Raw genomic sequence first — 22,210 nt, forward strand, 5'->3', positions numbered from 1 at the left:
GGCACAGGTTCAGTACAGACGGGGCCAGCTCTCCTGTGAACATGAATAAACCCACCTCCAGTCATGCTAATGTGCTTCAGATACAGAATATGGAAAACCTACTAGGTAATGGAAAGTTGCATCTTGCTAAATAGTCATCGCTGGTGTTGAAGGAACCAGTTCATGTGTCTGATGGGGAAACCACCTGCATATTTCACTTATCATGTAGCAGCCATTCTTGTTTGCTGCTGTAATCTGTTGCAGTTAAACTCATAGAAATGTCTATGATATTAGGACATGCACTAGTTTGAGTAAATGCTGGGATCACCTATTAGTCAATTATCGTAAGACCTCCATATATAGCAATACACAAACTAAAGGCTGGTTTATCAGCTTTGCTGTGTTATGCTTGCTTCCCTAGTATCTTTTGGGTCTCTCTCTGAGAGCTGGAAGTAATTAGGAAACTGCACTGGCTCTAATTCATTCCTTCATCCTGGTGGATATCTCTGAGAGGATAAAATTAGATCAGCAGGAGAAACTCCTTGCATTCCTTGCTGAGCCTTAGAGAAAAGCCGAGGGATGGAAGCCTCAACAAATGTGGATATTGGCTGCACTGTATTTGAAATCCATATTTAAAGCCATTGCACATTCTTTACTGTTCTTTTTATAAATCTTTTGGCAGGAAGCCTAAGCAAATGACCCAGCTGGAGTTACTGATTGTAGCTCCCAGAAGCCATATTTGCTGAGATCCAGCGCCTGCTGCTTGCCTTGCATCGCTCAGTTGGAACAGCTCCTCCCCCCCACCTCACTCCTTGCTAAGTCCTTACTTGTGTTCTAGCAGCTGCCACCAGCAGTGTTCCTGTGGAACATGAATCCTGGACAAGCCTGACACTCAAACATGAGTAAGCCCTACAGTGTGGTCTGTGATGGGATTCTCTGTGACACAACTGAGGGGACAACTTCTTAAAAGTTGAAGAACGGAGCCCATTTGATATTTGTACAATTCGGTGCAAAAACTTCACTATAGATGATTTTCTTCTATAGTGAAGAAAATCGTATATGGTATGCTGAGACTCAAAAAAAACTTGGCTTGTGTAGATACACCTAGCTCTATGCCAGTTAGAGCTTATTCTATATGTATGCCCAATCTGGTTCACCTCCTGCCCTATTACAACACATCCTCAACACCCAAATGAAGATTGCAATTTCTTATTTGCATTAGGTGCACACGTTCATGCCTTGTTTTCTTTTGGGCTTTTCCCATGTCCTGAGCCAAAAGGAGATCTCTGTGCTGACTAAGTTTTTACATGCTTCAGTGTAGCACTAGACCATGTTCTTTCTGTCTCTTTACAGAAATCCGGTTCCCAGCTCTGCTTACCCACAGATGCTAGCAGCACAACTGAAAGCTTTCTCATGTATGATCTACAGATAGTTCATTTATTAGCATTTGGAAGCCTTTTGCTCTTACGCTTTTCAAGAAGGTGGGCTTGTCCTAGGAGCAGCAGACCACAGAGTTGTTCTTCTGGCTCTTAGCAAAAGTGAGGTGAGAGGCACAGGAAGATTTGGGGAGGAGGGGTCTTTTTCTGTCACTAACACAAACCCAAGTCTGTTGAGTACAAAGAAAAGACACACTTTAATGTCTTTAAACTGCAACAATACAAGGAAATACACACTGTTAATTCCAAATGATGGCCAGGGTCATAACTTTCAAAGAGGACATCTTCTTAAACTGGCCTTGCAAATTCCTTCTCTGTCTAATCTAAAGACTTCTCGAATGATTCTGCTTGTCACCTGTCTGTAACAGCTGCAAGTGCCTGTTTCAGATATTTCACAGGTACAGAAGTTGTTCTTTCTTTCTGAGGACAGCTGTCTGACAGATCAAAACAGAAAGGAAATGACCAAATGACACTGAAAATTGGGTCATTATAATGGAACATTTTTCCCTCTAATTTTTTGGTTCTTGGGTTAACTCCTGGCTCTTGCTTTGTATCTGACGTTCTATTGGTTAGGCTGTAGCATCTCAGTTGCAGCAAGTGCAACTTCCCAATTTTTTTTGTGCTCAAACACAGAGCTCCTGGGTTATCTTCACTTGTTCGTTGTCAGCAGAATCTGTAAGCATTTGTTATTTGGAGAGAATGTGTATCAAGATCAGCTGTCTTTCTATTGCGTGTACCATAATTAGCTTTTAATTCTTTTGACGAAACAATGAATGTGGCCCCATGAATTAACTGGTATAGCATACGAAGCTGCTTCTCCCTACTCAATGTGCCTCCATTACTAATCTCTTCCAGCCAGTAACTGGTGACTCTGGATTCCTGGTTGAAAGCAAACGTGCCTCCATTACTAATCTCTTCCAACCAGTAACCGGTGACTCTGGATTCCTGGTTGAAAGCAAACATTGTTGCTTTCCTGGAGGAGGATTTGTCCCCTGCTGTAGCAGCTTATTTCCTGCCTTCCTAGGTAAGTTCTGGTGTAACATGTATCTGATCTACTCACCTTCGAATGGATTGAAAGTCCCACCTCAAGACCAACTTTAATGGTTGGTGGAAAGTAATACTCTGTGGTGTTAAGTAAGGATTTCACTAATTTCACGAGCTAAATATATTTCCAACTTCAATTCTGGATGGAGCTCTCTTTCCGCTAAAGTTCTGGTTTGGAAATGTCTGTAGTGTTAAGTAAGGATTTCACTAACTTCACGAGCTAAATATATTTCCAACATCAATTCTGGGTGGAGCTCTCTTGCCGCTAAAGTTCTGGTTTGGAAATGTCTGTAACAGCCATGATTAGATTTCCTCGAGTCTGGTTAGATTAAGAGTTTGTGTATTTCAAAAAGACCACTTTTTACTACTGTATTTGACTTCCTGCACAAAAGCTTGTCTTTGTTTCGTTGGGGGTTTTTTTGCCCCTCTCCCCCCTGCCCCTCCTAAATGAGTAGGTGGAGATGGTATTGTCTATCAGGGAGAAACTATATTCATTCTGCTGTAACCCTCCTCAGACCTTGATTTACCTGCTGCTGGATAGATGTTCAGAAGGTTCAGTACATTGTATTTGTTTGTAGAAGTGTCTAAAATGACCCAAATTCTCTGATTCTTGGTTGTCATCTCTTTAAAATTGGGTTGGCAACATCTATGATATAAAGTTTGTGGTCTTCACCAGTCCAGAGCTTCATCCCTACCTTCTTATCATTTCCCTATGATGTGATAGATATGCAATACACATGATATAATACAAATACGATAGTGTCATTTTAGGGCCTTAAAACACTTTCATATTCCAGACTCTAAACTGATGTTTATGTTTAGGTCTTGAAGTAAAATAGCTTTTTCTCAGAAGTCACAGGACAGTGGTTGCAAGATCTGTTAGCCTTGAATGCTCTGTACTAGATCTGTGCGTGATATTCAGGTGGGAATGGGTGGGACTGTAAATAGCCAAGAAGAAGAGAGGGAAATTTTCACATCTGTTTCTAGACTCAGTGGTTAATTAAGTGCTGGTTAATAGTTAATGAAGACACTATTCTCAAAAATGATGTTTAAAATAGAGTTCTAGAAATCTGATGTATGGTATTTCATAAGGTTCTCCTAAATAAAATAGGAGCCAGAATTTGTCGCTGTCTCATGTCGTTACTGCAGTGTGGTTGTGAACCTCCAGTTTTTATGTAGTGATGCAAAAGGGTAAAAGTTTGTGATGGAAGTTAGTGACTGTTTTTTAAAGGTATCTATTTGTTGTGCTTCTCGGATGTTTATTAAAAAAAAAAAAGTTGCAGTACAGGAGGAAGATTGAGGGCAGAGGGAATGTAAGATGTATTTTTGTACACCGCTCGCCTTCCTTCTGTATGAAAATCTTTCATGCATTTAGTGGTGTTTTACACTTGGCTTTTCAGATCGATTAGGTTTATTACAGCCTGCTCTCCTGAAATGTAAAGCCCCAAGTTGCTTCTTTCAAGTGAAGATGTTCCATTTCAAAACTTATTTTGTATTCTAAATTTTTTTTTTCCTAAGGCAAATTATCAGTATTTTTTTTCCCCCTCCATCTATAACATAGAGAAATAAAACCAGCAGCTATCTCCACAGAGGCAAATGGAAAAGGAAGTGATTTAAAGAATTGCTAAGTACCATAATTTGGTTGCAGGCATTGAATTTTTTTATGACAGGGTTCTAGCTTTAGAGAATGGAGTAGGCTTTTATTCTTTCATATTTGACGTCTGTAGCTTCAAAATTGTTCCTAAAATAGGAAGAATTGATTCACTTCTGAGACCAGAAATCAGAATCTGCTGGGAAGAAAAGGGCAAAAATTGAGAAATAAATTGGTTGTGCACCTTTAAGAGGAATCATTTAAGCAATTATTTCTGTTATTTAGCTTCAAAAGTGAAAAGGACATAGTGGTGAAGTTGGGAGAATTAACTATATCTGTGTTCTGCAATGGGTTCTGCTGCTCAGTTTGTGTGAGATACTGCTTAATCCCTCTTTGTCTCTGGTTTCTCTGAAAGATTAAGAATGCTTTCTGATCACTGCAAAAAGCTTTATCAGCCACAAAAGACTTGAGGTGATGCAAAAAAAAAAATTCCATTGAGACAAAAATGCAGGGATGGACCTTAGTTCCCTTGAGACTGTAAAAGAATTCCTAGAACTCAAGAGATACAAATGTATTTACATACAAACTCACCTCAACAGTGTAGGCTTGGTTGCAGAAGAGCTTAAGAACTGCTGGAAAATAAAGCTCTTAGACTTCCTCCATTTGGGGAAGTTGAAAGGTTAGCAGGCGTGCTCTGAGCAGAGATGAGATCCTACAAGGCAGCGATGGCCATAGTCCGAAAGTGAGTGGGACTACTTAGGCTCAGCTGGAGCAGAGCTGCAACCCAAGTTCATGAAATCGCACTGAGCAAGGGATGCCGTGCAGACAATGGGAAAATGTTAGCTGGGCTAGGCCTTCCCCCGCTGCAGAGGAAGACGTCGACATCGCTTATCTGAGTACCTCGGCGTGGGACACGTCCACATACTCTTGTGCAATGGACAACTAGGAATGAAGCAAAGGTAGGTGGGTCGTGTTAAGAAGGACGGGGTATTTACCAGGAAGCCAGCATCAGCAGGACAGGCAAAAGTTGGTTTTGCATTGGATGTGGAGTGGATACCAGGGAGGCAAGTCAGGGACTGGGAGGAATTTCCGAGCTGAGTGTGCGGTTTCTTTTTTCACTCGCCTCCAGGGCCGGGTCCTCCCTGGGCCCAAAGCAGGCTGCAGCTGCTGCTGCTGCGAGGGGCAGACAGCTGGGCTGCTGACACAGCCGGAGCCCCTTGCGCAGCCTTGGGGGCGGGAGGCTTTGCAAGAGAGATGCTGGGCCCCTTGCAGCTGCTGGGACAGGCAGCATAGGCAAGGTGAAGCAGTCGGTTTCCCTCCGTGCACCTCTTTTGTGCTGTTGAAACAGTCATGAGTCAGTCTTCACATACAGTTGAGTTTGTCACGTTGGTACCTTTGACTCAGTAGCGGGGCGGCTGAGTGTAGTTTTGTCTTCTCGTGTTTCTGTTCACCTTTTCTCTGTACTGTACTCCCTCTGCATTGATCACCTGCAGTGATTGGAACCATTGCTGCGAAGGGGGATTATTTTTCACTTATCTCATCACTTAAACCTCACTTATCGTTCGTCCTATCCTCAGAACTGCAGACATTCAGTTATTAAACACAGGGAGAGCGTCCTTAAAATCTTAAAATCCAGTCACGAAGGTATTTTGAAGACTGAAGTTTGGACTACATCTAGCAAGGGGAAAGAGCTGTCACTCAGCACAGATCTGTTTATAAATACTGCTCTCCAGAAGACAACTGACAATTGTAATGGGGCTAATTCTTCTAGCAGCATTGGCATAACACCATCAGGGCTGTCTGGCACTGCTCAGGATATTTCTTCCATGAAAGAAAACTAATCCCAAGCAAGACAGTTTCAGTGTGAGTTATGTTCCTTGAAGTGCTATTACAGCAAGTAAAACAAGTGGCATCATTTCTCAGTGTTTTAAAATAAGCTACCCTGAAATCAATATGGATTTATTCCTTGTCTCTTCCCACAGTATCCAGAAGGATCTTTCCATTCCTCTTTCAGACAAAAATGTATCTTCATTTAATACGTATTATGTATTGCACCGGCTGTAAAACACAATGTACATTTGATTGACTGTCTTGAACAATCAATCCCTGCCCCCAAGCAATTCTTGCTGACTCAGTGGTGATGAATAGTGCCTCTTATGGATCTAGATCTAACTGTGATGCTAGACTGAACAGATTCTACTTTTCACTAAATGATGGTTTAACTTCCTTTTTCGTATGAAAGTGTGATTTCTAGTCATATCTTTTTTTTCATTCATGATCTGAGTAATGCCTGACTTTTTTGTTTAATGTACATGAAGTCTTGTCTTCTTTAGTTGTATAAGATGTTAAAAGGCTGCATATAGTGGCTTGGATTTTTCAGGACTTTATGGTTTGTAGTTTAAAAATCAGAAGATAAATTTGGTTGTAGCTGGAGCTGTATGAGAAGACGATGACCTTACTAGTGTTTTTCCTCAACACTTCAGCTGGAGGGGGCAGAGTGTAAATTCTGTTTATTTTCAGTGGCATCTCCATGGTTCTGAACCTCTTATCCAGACTCTTCACGGGCTGTAACCGGCTAATTAAAAAGCAGGGCTTAGGTCAGTTACTTGTGGTTTTAGTGTGGAATAAATGCATGTTTTGGAGTGACGTAATGAGGAATGGCTTTTAGGACAGCGGTTTCTTTGAGCAGAGACTTTGGGGCAACTTTGGTCCAGAAATGGAAGCTTCACAGAGAAATGGCTCTGGAGCGAAACAAAATGTTTTGAGCATCAAAGTGTCACAAGACTCTGGATTCTCCTGAAGGCTACTATTTCAAAGAGACTTATTCCCAAGAAACAGCTCAGCCAGCCCAACAGCAGCGCATTTAGCCTTGTTAGAGGAAACCTGGTGTCTGAACGGCAGGCACTCAGCTCGCTCACTTAAATAAGTAGTAGTATAACAGAGCAGGGAGTCCTTTCTTACTGCTTATTACTATTGCAATAATCTGATATGCAGTTACTTGCTAACAGAAATGTTAAAACTATTTCTGATTATCTGACTGACTTTTGCACTACTGACTGTAGTACTGTACCAAATAATTGCCCATCAGCCAATCCCAGAGTGTATCAGAAACGAGTCTGGATTCACTCAAGGTGGTTACCAAATCCAAATCCGAGGCTCGTGGGAGGGTTGCTCCCTGCAGGAAGAGATGCAGATACTATCACTAGCCCACAAACACTTCATTAGTATTAAACCTTGCACTACAGGCAGTGGGATTGGCTGCGTTTTGCTAAAAACAGATTATTATTTTGAAAAAGGGGATGGGAATTGATGGCAGGTTTTACAGCTGGCACATAGCTGAATTTTATAATCCTTCACATTGTCATAGTATTTCACTGAATCTTTGTGTCTAAGTGTAGACAAGTAGGTGATGAACAACAGCTGCTGCTAGCTGTGGGCTTAAGGTTTGAGAAGTGTGACATCAGAATTCAGAGCAACCTTTGCTATGTAACAGGCACTTAACTATCATTTTTAAGCTTCTACAGCCTATACCTTTTATGTCCAGATTTTTTTTGCTTTCAGACAGTAGCTAATCAAACCCCTTTTCATGCTGGATTTAGTGTCTCGGTGCCTATCTTCTACACTAAGTAAAACTGACGGTGTGGACAGCTCGTGTTTGTAGCAGTCTGAAGCACACTTACCTGGCATGCAGAGCGGGCAAGGAGGTGGTCGCTTACTGTCTGCATTCATTATCACTGTCTCAGATTGCTGAGAACCGTGAGGCATATTTAAAAATAGAAAGGTTCTACAGGCAGTTGTTTTTTGTCCAGCTCTCACTGGTGACTGAGCCTGGGTGAGCTGCTGTAACCTAAGATCGCTAAACGGAGTCCTGATGTGCCTTCTTTCATCAAGGCTGGGCCCCTTCAAGCAGATCTGCTCCAGAAGGGAAAGAAAACCTACTCCCATCTGAAAATTGGTTTGGCAGGTATCATATAGCAAACTTCCTTCCCACTTACTTTATTTGTGTTGTGACTGAGCGGTCCCTGGGGAAGTATTCAGTTATATCAGTACATGGCAGTGCTCCCCAGCACCACAGCAGATGTCTGCATGTGCATTAAAGATGAGAGAGGATGATCTCCGGCTCTGAAATATAAGGCCACACAGGGGACAGAAGTACGGCAAAAACAAATGGCCAGAGATCAAGACTTGCGGAAGAGTGAGCACAGTGGTGCCTGTAAACAGCTGTCGTTGAAGAGGTGAGCAGATTCCTCCTGAATAAGTGACTTTTTTTTAATATACTGAACCTGAAACAAGTTTGGGGAGTCTTCTCTGAGAAGAGTCTATTTTAGACAAAGTGAATGATTCTGTATTTTCTTCCTGTCTATTCAAAACATTTTGCAAATGAGAACACAAATTATTTTGACTAATTAAAGCGTTTACAAGTAAATGTAGTTAGAGCTCACTCCTAATCTGGAAGCAGTTAGATTTCTTAAAGAATTCAAGTACAGCTTGAAGGTCTAAGGCAGCACTGCAGTCAAATCTTGTAGGGAGACCCGAGAGCTGCTGTGTCTTCCTCTGCTGGCACCCAGGTACAGAAGCACAGAAGGCAGAAGAAAGGTAGCAAGAGGTCTCATCTCTGCTTAGAAAACTGATCCAAGCTGTTTCATGACGAGTCTGCCCTAATGATTTTCTGTCATGGCATATCAGGTGGCTTTGAGCACTAAGATTCAAATGTGCCCAGCAGGAGTGTTGACTTGCCTTATGTGAAACAAACTAGCTGGTGTTCTTGAGACTAAAGCCCTGTGGGATGGAGCAGGGCTCTGCTGGAGTGACTGTTATTTAACAGCTTCCATTTCAATTAATATTGTGAAATAACGCTAATCCATGCAAGTGTTATTGGTGGATTATATTTCCCTGTGCTTGCAGGGGTAGGGAAGTATATCAGAAGTGACTGGAGGACAAAACCGCACTGAAATCAGTCATCTGGATACGGTTTAAGAGTGTTTGAAGCTCAACTGCATACACTAGGGACTGTTGCTGGCAAAAACATACAGCCCTTCAAATTCAATTTTCTTTGAGCAGTTTGCCTTCAATCTGACCTTTTTAACAGATGCAGTACAGAATCAATAGGTTCTGAATTGATGCTTCTCTTTGCTGTCACCAAGCAAAATCTCAGTTACTAAAAAATCTATAAGAAACACACAGGTATTATTCAAAATTTTAATGCAAGTTTCTTTTAATTTTGAATTAATCAAATTTTTATTATTTAGTAAGAGGTATTTACAATACTCTGCAGAAGCAGTGCAAAGCCACAGCGTCTTGAGCTTATCCAGGGCTATGATTTTCAATAAGAGTACAAATTCAGTGCAGAGGTAGCTTGGGCTATAATTACTCCTACCCAACCCCTCCTTCTGGTCTGAGCTACAGGCGCCTGTGTGTTTCAGCTGCTCCTCACATGTAGCTGTCCCAGGAGCCTGGTGCAGAGGAGCTGAGCTTCCTCACAGCCAGGAAGCTGCTTAACAGCCCAGGCTGGAAGAGAAAGGCAGCCAGCAGTAGCCAGCTGGCTAGTTTAAAGGTACTGTAGATCATCGATGCCGATTAACCGATGCACTCATGCAAGTTAGGTCTTGCTAGGCTGTTCCCCATTCTTTATGTGGGGAACCTCACACCGACAACAACTCAAGTTTTACTGCTGCTGTGAAAAAAAGCCTTTCATAACAATTAAACTGTTACTTTATTAGTTGTAAGGTCTATTTTTCAATTTCAAAGCAAGTCAGGAATACTACAGAACAGATTTTAGAAGTCTGTGCTTGGGGGAGAAGATAACCAAGTAATCTTCATGCTACTTTCTTAGCCTAGCTGAACAAAAGAAACCAACCCAGAATCAGTAGGTCCCCACAGCAGTATCTCGCTGAGATATACTGCAGTTTTCTTGCTGTCCTCTCTCACATCTCGTCAAGAATAAGATCTAATTACATGGATTACTGTAGACTTAGTAAGGCCTGTACATGTGCTAAGCTATAAGCAATTACCCTGCTGTTTGCTAGGGGAGTTATTCTCCTTTCTTTCTCCAAAGTTGCTCTTTCTCTACTTTCCCAACAAATTGCAGAATATCTTCAGCAAGAAGTTCAGGTTCCTCCAAAGCTGCAAAGTGGCCACCTCGAGGCATGAAATGGAAGGAAACTATGTTGGTGTATTTCTTCTGGGCCCAAGCCTGGGGTGTGTGCATGACTTCATTAGGGAAGGAGGCAATGCCAGTAGGTACTTGTACAGTGAGCCTGAGAGAGGAGAGAGAATAATTTTAACTTGGCAAGAAATGGAAAGTCCCAAGGAAATGTTGTTCTTAAACAGTTGGGCACACTGTTGTTAGGCAATTAAAATTTGACTTCCAGATCTTAAATTTGAAGACTAGACAACACTCCCATTCCTGGAAAAAAAACATAAAATAAAATTTTTGCATACATTAATATTAAGGCAATTTTGCAAGGGATCCAGGGCATAAGAGTTGGAAGCATGGAAATTGAGAAGAGATCCCTAGGAGGTGGTGGGTATCGAGTTTCCTCATGCTGCATTCAGGGCTCGAGTCATGTATTGAGGGGAAAGCACGCAATTTGACAAGGGCTGGAGAGAGATTTACAGTGAAGATTACAACTAGAACATGTTAAGCCTGGCAGGACAACTGGAGGGTAGATAGGGGAAGAATTATCTTGAACTGCTGCAAAGGGGGAGGAGAGGGAGGGAATAATAGAGAGTAAATCTAGACTAGTTCAGAGGAAACATTTCTGAACGTGAGACTTTACCCTGTAAAGCTCTTGCTTTTAACTGGCACAGATGAACTCTACAGAACGCTTTGCACATTAGCAAGCGTTAGGGAAGCAACTGGATTTGAGGGGAAGACTACGTTACAAAGTGGAATGAACCACGCTTTTTATAAACAGAGCAACATTTTCTAGGTTTAAATATCCCGTACACATAAGCTGCATTGTTAGAAGTGACAGACTTTAGAATTCAGATACAAAAATTGTTGGGCACATAACCACTGGAAGCCTGAAAACAGGGTGCCTAATTTTATGTACATCTTTGAGACTCCTTCCTCTAGGCACATAGAAGCTCGTATAGCTCATCTCATGTAAGCAGAACAGTAGCAGGATAGCCCACAATGTAGCCACAACAGCTTCAAGAACTGAGTCAGCTTCCTGGGAGCATCATTTCACAGGTAAATAAATACCACAGCAGTGAGCTGTGGTTGCAGATACCTCAGGGTAGGTTTAAGCCTTCACTAATACTCAATCTGCCAGAAGTATATGCAACCAAGCTGCTGTCTTAAGTGTCTGCACTGCAGGAACATCAGTCTTAATGACTTTCAAATTATGCAGTTTGTCAGTATACTTAAGTTGCTTCCAAAGATAGGACTTAAATCTTTTGTAGAAATAGGGAAACTGTGTCCAGAAAAGTACCAGAACTAAAAACAAACTATAAACAAAACTGACTGCATGACTCAGTCACAGGCTAATTTAATAACTAAAGTCAAGTCAGATCTCTTTACTGATGCTTCAGGATTCTTACCCAATTACCATGTTTTCCAAGCACAACACAGTACATCAACTAATAGACCTGTCTTGTGGAGGAATGTTGTGATACAGCATTGCTTTTTCTCAACATTCAGAAACTTGCAGCAGCTATAAGACATAAACAACCTGTCTGCAACCACAAAATTAAGTTCAGGGCAAAATATTTAAAGAAAAACCCCCACTTACCTTTCATGTTTCTGTGTGCCTATCCCCTTCTGTAAGTTTTCTTTGTAGAAACGCATTGAGGAGACTATACAGCCTGACACCCAGTAGATCATGATATTGGTGAGCAGATCATCCAGGTTAAACTTCCTGAATAGGTAAGCCCAGAGATTGCTTAGTTAGAACTGATTCTAGAATACTATTTTGCATTACTTTAGCAGGGACTTGACTGGTTTGGTTGTAAGAAAAAAAGTTATAGGAAAAAATAGTTAAGTTGGTTAAGAGTTGAGAGGTGAAGTGTGTTACTCCCCCTCTGTCAGTGACCAATTAAGCATGTTAAAGGCTTTCAGACACTAACTGGGAAGTGACATTTTAACTTCTACAGGGAAGACAGACTCCAACAAGCACCTTATGCTCCAGCACAGCTGTCTATACTGTCCATAGACTGAGAGGGTAGAAGCAGAAGAGCACATGGAACAGCTTGTGCCATTTATTTATTCATAATTTGAAATGCTACCGTGAGCCTTCAGTAGAGCCATCACACCAACCACATGTGCTGTAAACAGTGCATGATTCCTATCAAATTATTAGCTGTATGCAGTGCAAACATTCTATTCAAATCCATTGCCACTGGACCTTTTCATAACATGCCCCTTTGCTCCATTCCTGCCAGGATCTCAGCAATTTTCAAAGGAGACTTCATCTCAGATTTCTGCTGCACACTAAGAATGATCCTTTATTAGCAAATGGTAGGTAGATGAAGCAATACTGATCAATTTAAAGCAAATTCATAGAGTTAAGTATTAGTATTAAAATGAATCATGAGTTCTGTTTCCCAGCATTTTAATGTAGGTTAAACTTTTGTTTTTCTGTCCTAATGAGATTTTTCCACATAAGTCAGTTTTTAATCCCCAGAAGTTGCAGGGTGTCTCTCTTTCCTAGGAGATCAAAGTGGGAAGGGAGTACATCAGCCTTCAAGCCTATTTACTTCTTTGCATGCTGTAGTACAGCACTGTACCATTTGTGGTCACTACAGGCTCCCTACGAGATGTGAGGTGATGAGTTCAGACAAACTTCTTTAGCTATGACTCAGAGTTTAGTCACCTCATCCAAAATGGCGTAAGAGGAAATGCTTACCTCTCTAGTCCTCCATCCTCTAAATTACGGAATTCCAGATCAGTCCATGTAGAAAACTTCTCCAAGATGTATGCAGCCAGTCCTACAGGAGAGTCATTCAAACCACAGCCTGAAAAGGAGGAGGAAAATTTAAGTAAAATTGCAATATCTGACTACTGGACTCAGACGGTTATAGAAGCAGCCCATTATAATACAGGGTAGATAACTTAACAAAGCTGTTCCAGCAGCTCTGTTCTTAAATAAATAAAATAGTAGAACAAGTTGGAGCCATTTATTGTTGAATCATAAACCGATAGTATCTGCAAACCAACAGGCTCCACATTAGCTCACACTGTATGTTTTTTGAAATGATGTAACAGTATTGGATTTCTGCTGGCTTTTTTTTTCTTGTAAGATAATAAGATTAAGCTCTATGTGCCAAGTAGGGTTTGCTTCCATTAATCTGGAAGTTGTCATGTATTAAACAGCATTATGGGGCCAAACCCCACATGCCTACACATGACCAGGAGAATTTGCACCGTTATCTAACAGCAAAAACATTTAAATTATTATTAGAAAGTCACTAAGTAAGAGCAAGGCTTTGCTAAAAGGTCCATCTTCTGAATTAGCAATAGCCAACTGCCTTCATGTAGAACAAGGTTTAGTATACTTTTTATAGTTTGTTTTGCTTGGACAGAAAAAACACACCTGCACCTGGAACTTTGCTAATACATCCTAGTGCTGTGAAATACAGGGACCATAAACTGTTCCAGTTGCTCAGAAAAACCTTAGAAAAAGCTTTTCCTGAGGAACAGCAATGTATTTGAAGTTCCACCCGTGCAACCCAACCTTTCTGAAAGATGCCTAACACTACAGCTAGCACAATTTCATCAGTAATTGCTATTTAAACATGATAGTTGAGTTTCAGTTATCAAATAACTAACATTGATAATTTAATACCAAGTGTTTGAAAAAGTTATATTGAGCATGCTTTCCAGATCTGGAGAACTAGACAAGCAATAGCTTGTTCTCATGTACTTACTGTGAACAAAGAGTACATCAGTTTACATATAGGAAAAATTGACGTCAATCCCAAGTACTTTGAATACAGGCGCTGCCTATTTCAGTCAGTTGAAAATGAACCCATACTCCATGCAGGTTTCCCAAAGAATAAGTGTAAAATCAAATCCATGCAAGCCACTTTGATCAAAAGCCAGCTCTGAAGTAATCAAGAGTATAGTATTAGCAAGCACAGTATATACCAAGAGCCAGAGACAACCTCCTTGCTTAGGACAGCTTGCAAGGTAGCCCTGTACCACCAGAAGTCTCAGGAAGACTGTGGTAGCTTCCATGGCTGTGCTGCTTCCAGCTACCTTCTGCTCCCTTCTTCAGAGTGTCTTTCTCCCTATGGGAACCTGCCACCTGCCATGCTCCTCTCTTCTTTGTCCTCAAAATTGCAAAAAAACTCCCAAAACATGAACTTGCTGCTCGTTCCCAGTCTGCGCAGTCTGCTCTGACAGACCACACATTACTGGTAGGGACAAGAACCAGCCAGAAAACCACAGCAGAAGGAGCATGACTAGGCTCCTTTCAGCTACCACCTTCCCCACCTTTTCTTAAAGCACAAAAGGAATTACAGACTAGTAATTTTTAGAAATCAAAACTCAAAGGAAGCAAAACTATTTAAAATCCATAAAATTATCATTTTGCCTACACATTTTAGTGCTTCTATAGGTAAGTTTATGGAAAACCATCATGAAATAGTTTCCTTAGCTATGTTTTTAATAAAATCCATGAGTGAATTGCTGCCGTACTAAACTAAAATATATTCAGTATTCTTGACTCAGTTGTCCAATTCAGTTGCAAAAGATGTTTTTAAAATAGAAACCCTTAATACTCAGATACTTAAAGTAGTGAAGCAACCTGAGTGACTAGCTCATCTAGAAAGAACATTCATAGGTATGCTTTCTTTTTTCCTTGGAAGTCTGCAAGTGATTCAGAACAAAGAGTGAGAACTAAATTTGATTTTACTTTTCAGGTATTAGTTATCCCTATAAATAAGCTACATTGCGTGCTGAGACAGCTAAAAGCTTCTTGTAGTTTACATCATTTGAATGTGATCCATTCTCTGTGAAGAAACTATCTTTTGCTCTCAGCATAGCTGCATTTGAAATAGAATTACAGTCCCCAGTGATAGCAGAAGTGGAAAAGTATTAAATAAACTATTTTATTTATGAAAACTGAAAATTAGGTCAGTGGCACTTTAAAGCATGTGCAATTTTGATGTCCAGATTTACCACTTCTGCATGCAGGAGTGTAGTACTATATACCCATATGTAACCTTTCCTGAGTTGGATACAGAAAAGGAGCCCACCTTTTAAAACCTCTAATCTTCCTACTTCAATTTCCCTGAAAAGAACTGATTTTCTGCATATTTTAAGCAGTAAGTTTTGTTTCTATGAAAGTACAACTAAAACGAACAGGCTAAGTATTCTGAGCTCAAAAGGTTTTTTTGTTTGTTTTACCGACAGTATCAGGCTTTGTAGCCTGTATGTGAGCGTAGCCCGACTCCAACAAGATCCTGTAGAGCCCTTTTTTCCAGAAGGGAAACATGCGCCTAACATCTTCATCCTGGAAACCGAAGAGCCCTGGAAGATAGCGGCCCAGCAGAATGGAGAGCAGGTGAGTGAATCCCATGTTTGTAACTGAGGCTAGATTTAAATGGAGACCTTTCATATGGCTAAAAATAAAAACAGAAAAAGCCCCCACAAATTAACAAAAATGAAATGTGATTCAAAGTTGTTGTATTTAAAATGTTATTAACAAAAATGGACGTACTTAAATTCTGACCTGCTAATTACATCATGACCTTAGCTGTACTTTGTAGTGTGGCTTTTCACACAAAAATGACAAGTCAAAGGGGTAACGGTCAGTAATCAGCACACACTCTTGGGACACTAAGCCACAAATCCTCCTTTTGTTATGAGTACTTATCCCACCCCAGACCCCAGTGGGGCCATTACAAGCTACTGCACAACTGTTTGAAAGAACAGGTATATAGTATAAACTACAGTAATAGTAATTCTGGATCACTGCTTAACACTGAGCACTGTAGAGATAAACTACACAGTACTCATATGAGGACTTGGACAGGAACTCTCAAGTGCACAAGAAATAACTATTTAAAGAATAAAACAGCTTTACATGCCAATCATGCAGCACTGTACCAAAGGGGTACTCACTTGGGAGCTATCTGGGCCAGATTGGTGCAGATGAGCCAGCCCCAGTCACCACCTTGTGCGTAGAATTCGTTGAATCCCAGTCTGAGCATCAATTCATAAAAAACAGAAGCGGCACTTACAGAATTAAAGTCTACATTAAAAAAAAAGAACACCGTTGCATTAATTCCAGCTACACTTGACTGTGCAGCATTTATTCTCCCCATAAAGGCAACGTTCAAGTTCCTAAAAAGTGACAAGTCCGTTTTTCCTTGCCTGTCTGACACATTATATGGAAACCCTTGTCACATTATCCAGGGAAGGTCTAAAGAGCAAGCAGAAACCATAAGGAGAAAATCCAGCCTTCGTTGCAGACTAGTGTTCTCCTAACCACACCAGCTGCCCACACACTTGCCCAACACTTGCCCAGACTCCCTTTAAACTGTAGTCATGCTCCAGCTGAGCTCTATCAGAGGCACTAAGCATTGCATAGGCAGTGTTTCCATTTTGTCTACTGTGAACACAATCTCATCTTAATGATAGTTGGAAACTTTAAGTTTCCACTAGTAATGCGCTTCTCCGCTTCGCTAAATGCTGACCACATAAATCACAACCAGGGAAGTAAAGAAAAGCAAAACCAACCTTCCCCACATCATTCACCTGCACACATAATTAAATACTAAACTCAGTATCACTTTAAATACTACTTCGCTCCAATTTGTTGCAGCTTGTGTTTGTATAATTCAGAGCACAAGCTGAACAAGCAGGTATTTGGCCACAATCTACTATGTAGATACATGAATTGATTTGTTTCAACTGTTGCTTCTCACCTACCTGTATAATGCTGTTGAATATGGATTCAAAATACCCAAACGGAACAAATTAAGTTTACTCTTCCTGCTCACCCACACACAATTCATTGACTCAATTACAATTCATGAGTTGTCACTTCATAACTTTTTATAGTCCTTTGTAAATTATCTACACATTGCTCCTGAAACTAATCAATGGTGTCACCTGAAGTCACACTCTTATCTCCCTCTTCCCTTCTTTTTTTCTACACTGGGAGAACAAGAGCAGACAGGAGTTACTGTTCTGCTAACGGGGGCTATCTCACTACAAGACTAGGCTTGTGTTAGTTCAGTTTCTTCTCATACATCATACCTTTTTTGTGGGGTGCTTCTGAGAAACCATAACCAGGGATAGATGGGCAAATGACTTCAAAAATGTGTTCATCACTGAGGCCGTGGCTGGCAGGATCCGTCAGGAGAGGGATGATTTTGTAAAACTCGTAAAATGAGCCAGGCCAACCATGAACCATTAATAATGGCTTTGCAGACTGGCCTTCAGGCAAATGAGGAGGCTTTACGTGAACAAAATGGATATCAATGCCTGTAAAAATAAAATAATTAACATGCCCAAATTTACCATGATACTGAAACTAATCACAGAACAGATTATGAATAAATCTTTTCTGAAGTCTTTTTTTGGTGAGCATGCAAACACACTGCACTTCTCTGGATGCATTTATCCAAGGACCTTAAAGTGTGTGTGTGTATATATATAGTATATATATATATATTATAGTGGGCAATTAAGCAGCACAGCAGCCAAATGAGGTCGGCATATTTCTGTTTTAAAATAAATTAGCAAATTAAGACATACAAATGAAGCAATCTACTAACGGTAACACAGTGACTCACACAGATTAAAGGCAGAAGAGACGATTACATCATTTAGTCCAAGTGCCCTTAATTTTTACCCAAATGTCTCTATATGGCACTAGATAGGCTTCAGCCAACCACAGATTTTTCTTCCTGGAAGGCATACAATTGCAACTTGAAGGCATCAAGAGATAGGGAATCCATCATAACTAGCAGATATTTGTTTGGGGGTGTTAATCACTTTCCTTGTTTTGTGCATGTCTTACTTTCCATTTGAACGGCTGGCTTCTGTCTCCAGCCATTGATCCTAATGTTACAGCAAAAGGAATTTAAAAAGCCTTCAGTTAAGTATTCTCTGTCTGTGGATGCCGCCTGTAATCAAGTCACAGATCTTAACTGCTGATAAACCAATCATGCTGAATCAAGGATTTGAAAACATGCCTTACTAAAACAGATTTAAAGTGTTCAATTTTGTAGTTCTTTTCTACCTTTTGTCCAAAGCTTTCAGTATCTCATTGAGTAAACCAAAACAGGAAATGATGTTCTAGTACCAGTCTCCTCATTGTTAAGTAAAAAGGTAAAAATTGCAGTCCTATTTCCTTTGTGATCCTTAAAACATGTAAGCAGTAGGCCTCACAGAGCACTGCACTAGTTGCTCCAGGTGAACTGCTTTTCCTCAAACCCATTCAGGGCTTTGCTTTCCAGGAAACAATAATTTGCCCTTAGTAGAGCCTGAATGCCTCACTTCTTGATGTATTTAAGCACATTCTGCTCACATCAGCTCCAGCTTACCAGTAATCCCACCCTGTTTCACTGACTGAGATTTTCCCATCCTTGACAATTCTGTGGATTTCTGTATTCTCTGAAAAAACTTTCAAGTGATGACAGAAGCTAGGAATCTGATATACGGTATGTTTGATCTTGTCTTTTCATGGCTCATCATTCCTAATGTTGAAATTTCTCTTTCTATTGCTATACATAGTGCATTGTCCTTAGCTTCTTTTCCCTTTCTTATCTCAGATGATACATCTTTTTTCTTCTTTTTTAAGGGAAGGCTTTTTGCTTTTATCTTTTTCAGCACTAACAATGTTTTATACACTTAAAAAAAATCTTTATGTTCTAACCACTATGTAAAACCCATTTATTGTCCCAAATCCATTTTAAATATTATGGTGAACTGCCACATTTGAAATAATGTACAATTATGGGTGCAAGTAAAAACATAATAGCATAATCTCAAGCTTGAATTTTGCCATCATGGGAGACAATGGCCTGCTGTGCTCCAGATCTACAACTGTACCCCCAAAATTCAAGCATTTAAAACGTCCAGTTTGACCAAGCTCCAGCACCACCAGACCTTAGCTGAATGGCCTCTTTCAAAAGGTGTCTGTGCTTTGAATGAAAAGACAAACCATTCACTCACACCTGGCAGCACATCAACCCCAGGGGAAAGGCATTCTGCATTTCTCAACCTGTGAATGCTTGAAATGGTGCAGCAGAGCACATCTGCCCTGCCAAGCAAGGACAACCTGAGCAGCCAGCACGCCCAGCTGAGGAGGGCTGCCAGACTGATGGCATCACTGTGACAGCAGCAGCTGGGGAACTACATGGAGCAAGAGGAGGCATCTGTGCATATTTCTGCATGGTTGCATGCAAGTCAGGGAACATGTGTACATCTTAAGATCCAGTTCTGCTTCCAAATGCCTGTGCTTGGCTCCTGTTAACACCAGCTGACAACCCATCCATGCACAAGGGAATTCCATTTGTCGTTCCTTGTCCTAAAGGCTTCAATTATGAAGGAGTTTCTCGTTGCTTCAGCAGTAATGCCAATGATCCACACCATGGCAGCCAGGGAGGGAAGGCCCATGCAACACAATCAGAGCATTCTTACCACCGAGATCCCTTGTAGACAAGATTATATATTACTGTTTATTTTTTAAGGGAAAAAGCCACACACCTTGAATCTTAGTTTTGAATTGTGGGTACTTGTTGAGGAGTTCAACTTGCTTCTTCCAATTGAACTGGTTTTTCCAGTAGGAGATAACCTTCCTGAGATACATCGAGTTAGTCCCATAATGGAAGCAACTGTTCTCCAGTGGCTCAGTGAATCGAGCCTGGTCAAGCCTCCTAAATAAGTCCTACAGGGAAAAAGAAAGAAGAGACGTTACAAACACTTCTGTCTGCCATCTTGGGCTCTACTGTGCATGGTTTCTAGTCATTCCCAAGTGAAATGAGAACAATGAAAATAACATCTCTAATGACACCTGTGCATTTTGCTGATGCTCCATCAGCTGTTCCAATTCTTTCTCTTCTCCAGATGGCTTCCTTCCTCTTCCCTTTACAGCTGTTCTTAACACTCTCTCTGTCTTTGCTTTGCAGGGCTGGCTAACCTGATAACCACAGAGGAGAACACACTCTTCTGACAGCACTGTGGCTTCACAGCGTAAGTCTTGTTGCCTTTCCATGGTACTTTGCTCCCCAGGTTACCTGCAAGCCCAACCTCACAATCAATGCATGGATCTGGCCCAAACCTTTTGCTCTCCTTCCCAAAGCAAGGGGCTGGGCGTCTTCACTGGGAAACAGTGAGGGATTTTGCATGGCCACAAAGTTGATGGAGTGAAAGTTTCCCAATCTAGAATAACTATTCAAGTGACCTTCCTACTGCACTTCAAGGTTACAGGGGATGCTGACAATACCGCAAAATCAGTCCAAAATCACTCAGGAGGGAAGGACAGCGAAGAGCCCCTTCCTACTGCAAACAGAACCACAGAATAGTTGAGAGTGGAAGGCAGGTCTAGAAATCTAATCCTGCTCAAACCTCTGTGGGGTTTAAACCTGAACAGCATTTTCTAATACAACAATAGAGGTAGCTCTCATTCTGACTAAGATGCACTGGCTCATGCCTCACACTGAGCAGGCAGTCTCAGTCTAGGCAAGATGTTAGTATGTAAGGTCACTGGTTTTGGCATTTAACACATGTAAGAAAGCACGGATTTTTAAATTAAGTTTTTAACATGTCTTTACATACATGCTTTTGTCTATGCTTAATACTTTTTTAAAAATGTTTTAGTAATGTGTGCTAGCATAACTTTAACTCCTCGTTTATGTAAGAATATATTTAGAAACAGAGTTTTCTACTAATGGATTATGTTGCAATAGCTGTCATAATACAGAATTGCATGTTTCAAAAACATCCATAAGTTAGAAATTATCTAGCTTTGTGTCTGCAGCATAAGAGGAAAACATATTGGAGATCAATGTCCAATGATCAATGTCCTCCTCCACTAAGAAGGGCAAACAAAGTGTTAAAAAAAAACAGGCCTTACTGAGTAAAATAGGACTCCATTATAAATGAATAATATGAGCAATCCCATGAGTACTATTTGAACCACTACTAGACACAGATCTATGAAACTGTGCAATCCCTGACTTAAACACACACAATCAAAATCTTGCTATGTAACAAATTCTGCAACATATGTGTTTACTGTAATTATCACTGTGGTATTAGTGTTGACCAAAGTAGATCATTAATTACAGAAGAATCAGCATCCAACACAGCTGCAAACAAAGCAGTCAAGAAAATGAGATAGTTGTAATTGCTTTTGAAAGAAAAAAAAAAAAGACATTCTTATTCTGGTCTACACAATCAAACTGAGGAAGGTGCACAAACAGGAACACAGAGTTGTAACATGATTTTTATGTTTATTAGGCTTTACAAAGGAGGTTTATTTACTAGCAATCTTGCAACAGCCAGCTGAGAACAAAATTGTGTAGCAGGACGTGAAATCTGCCTATCTTCTGAAGTACCGAAAAATCCCTTCCCCCAAGTCCTGGACATCATTGCTCATTCTCATGAATGTAACTATTGGTTCAATTTAAACATTATTTCCAAACAAGTTCTGCATTTATTTGGCCATTTCTTACTTCTCTCTCCCCAGTATAGAGATTTGCTTACGCTCAGCTCTTCTTCTGTAGTTTCCACCTTAAATGGCCAAACAGTAGTATCTTCTTCAGTGTCAGGCTTTTGTCCCTTACCCCACCATCCCTCTTTGAAGGGTAATGTCTCTTCTTTCTTCTTGGAAAGTAAGAAGTAGACGATGACTGTCCCCAGAACCAGGAATACTTCGAGCAGCATAATGCCTGCAAGAGAAGAACAGAGCTCTGGTAAGCCTAATCAGATAGTTCAGAGACATGCGACATACTTTGTAAAGATGGTAGAGGTTTACTCGCTTTTAAAGACAGGATTCGATCTACATGTTCTGTCACTCACAGGACATCAACACTTCTGTAAGATTTCAGAAATAGGATGTTATAACCTACGCAACTTAAATGGGGAGGAATTAAGTGTTTTACTTAAAAGACATTCAGTAAAAACAGAACTCAAAGCAAGTCAAGAGATCACATGGCTTGGTAATTAAATAGTCCTCTGATTAAACACACCACGTTG

At 40.6% G+C, this 22,210-nt stretch overlaps 1 protein-coding gene across 1 annotated transcript; it reads right to left on the bottom strand.

The window, feature by feature from the left end:
- Window positions 1-9,957: 9,957 nt before the first annotated feature.
- Window positions 9,958-21,901, bottom strand: EPHX1 (epoxide hydrolase 1, microsomal (xenobiotic)). The gene is made up of 8 exons (XM_009573904.1): window positions 21,719-21,901; window positions 19,718-19,898; window positions 17,261-17,488; window positions 16,121-16,250; window positions 15,404-15,618; window positions 12,900-13,008; window positions 11,787-11,912; window positions 9,958-10,307 (listed from the first exon to the last, which is right to left on the bottom strand). Exons 1-8 carry the CDS (start codon window positions 21,896-21,898, stop codon window positions 10,082-10,084), a joined length of 1,395 nt encoding a protein of 464 aa, XP_009572199.1. The 5' UTR covers window positions 21,899-21,901; the 3' UTR covers window positions 9,958-10,081.
- Between the last annotated feature and the right edge of the window lie 309 nt (window positions 21,902-22,210).

This window comes from Fulmarus glacialis, unplaced genomic scaffold (genome assembly GCF_000690835.1).
Source record: "Fulmarus glacialis isolate BGI_N327 unplaced genomic scaffold, ASM69083v1 scaffold20793, whole genome shotgun sequence".
Taxonomy (NCBI): Eukaryota; Metazoa; Chordata; class Aves; order Procellariiformes; family Procellariidae; genus Fulmarus; species Fulmarus glacialis.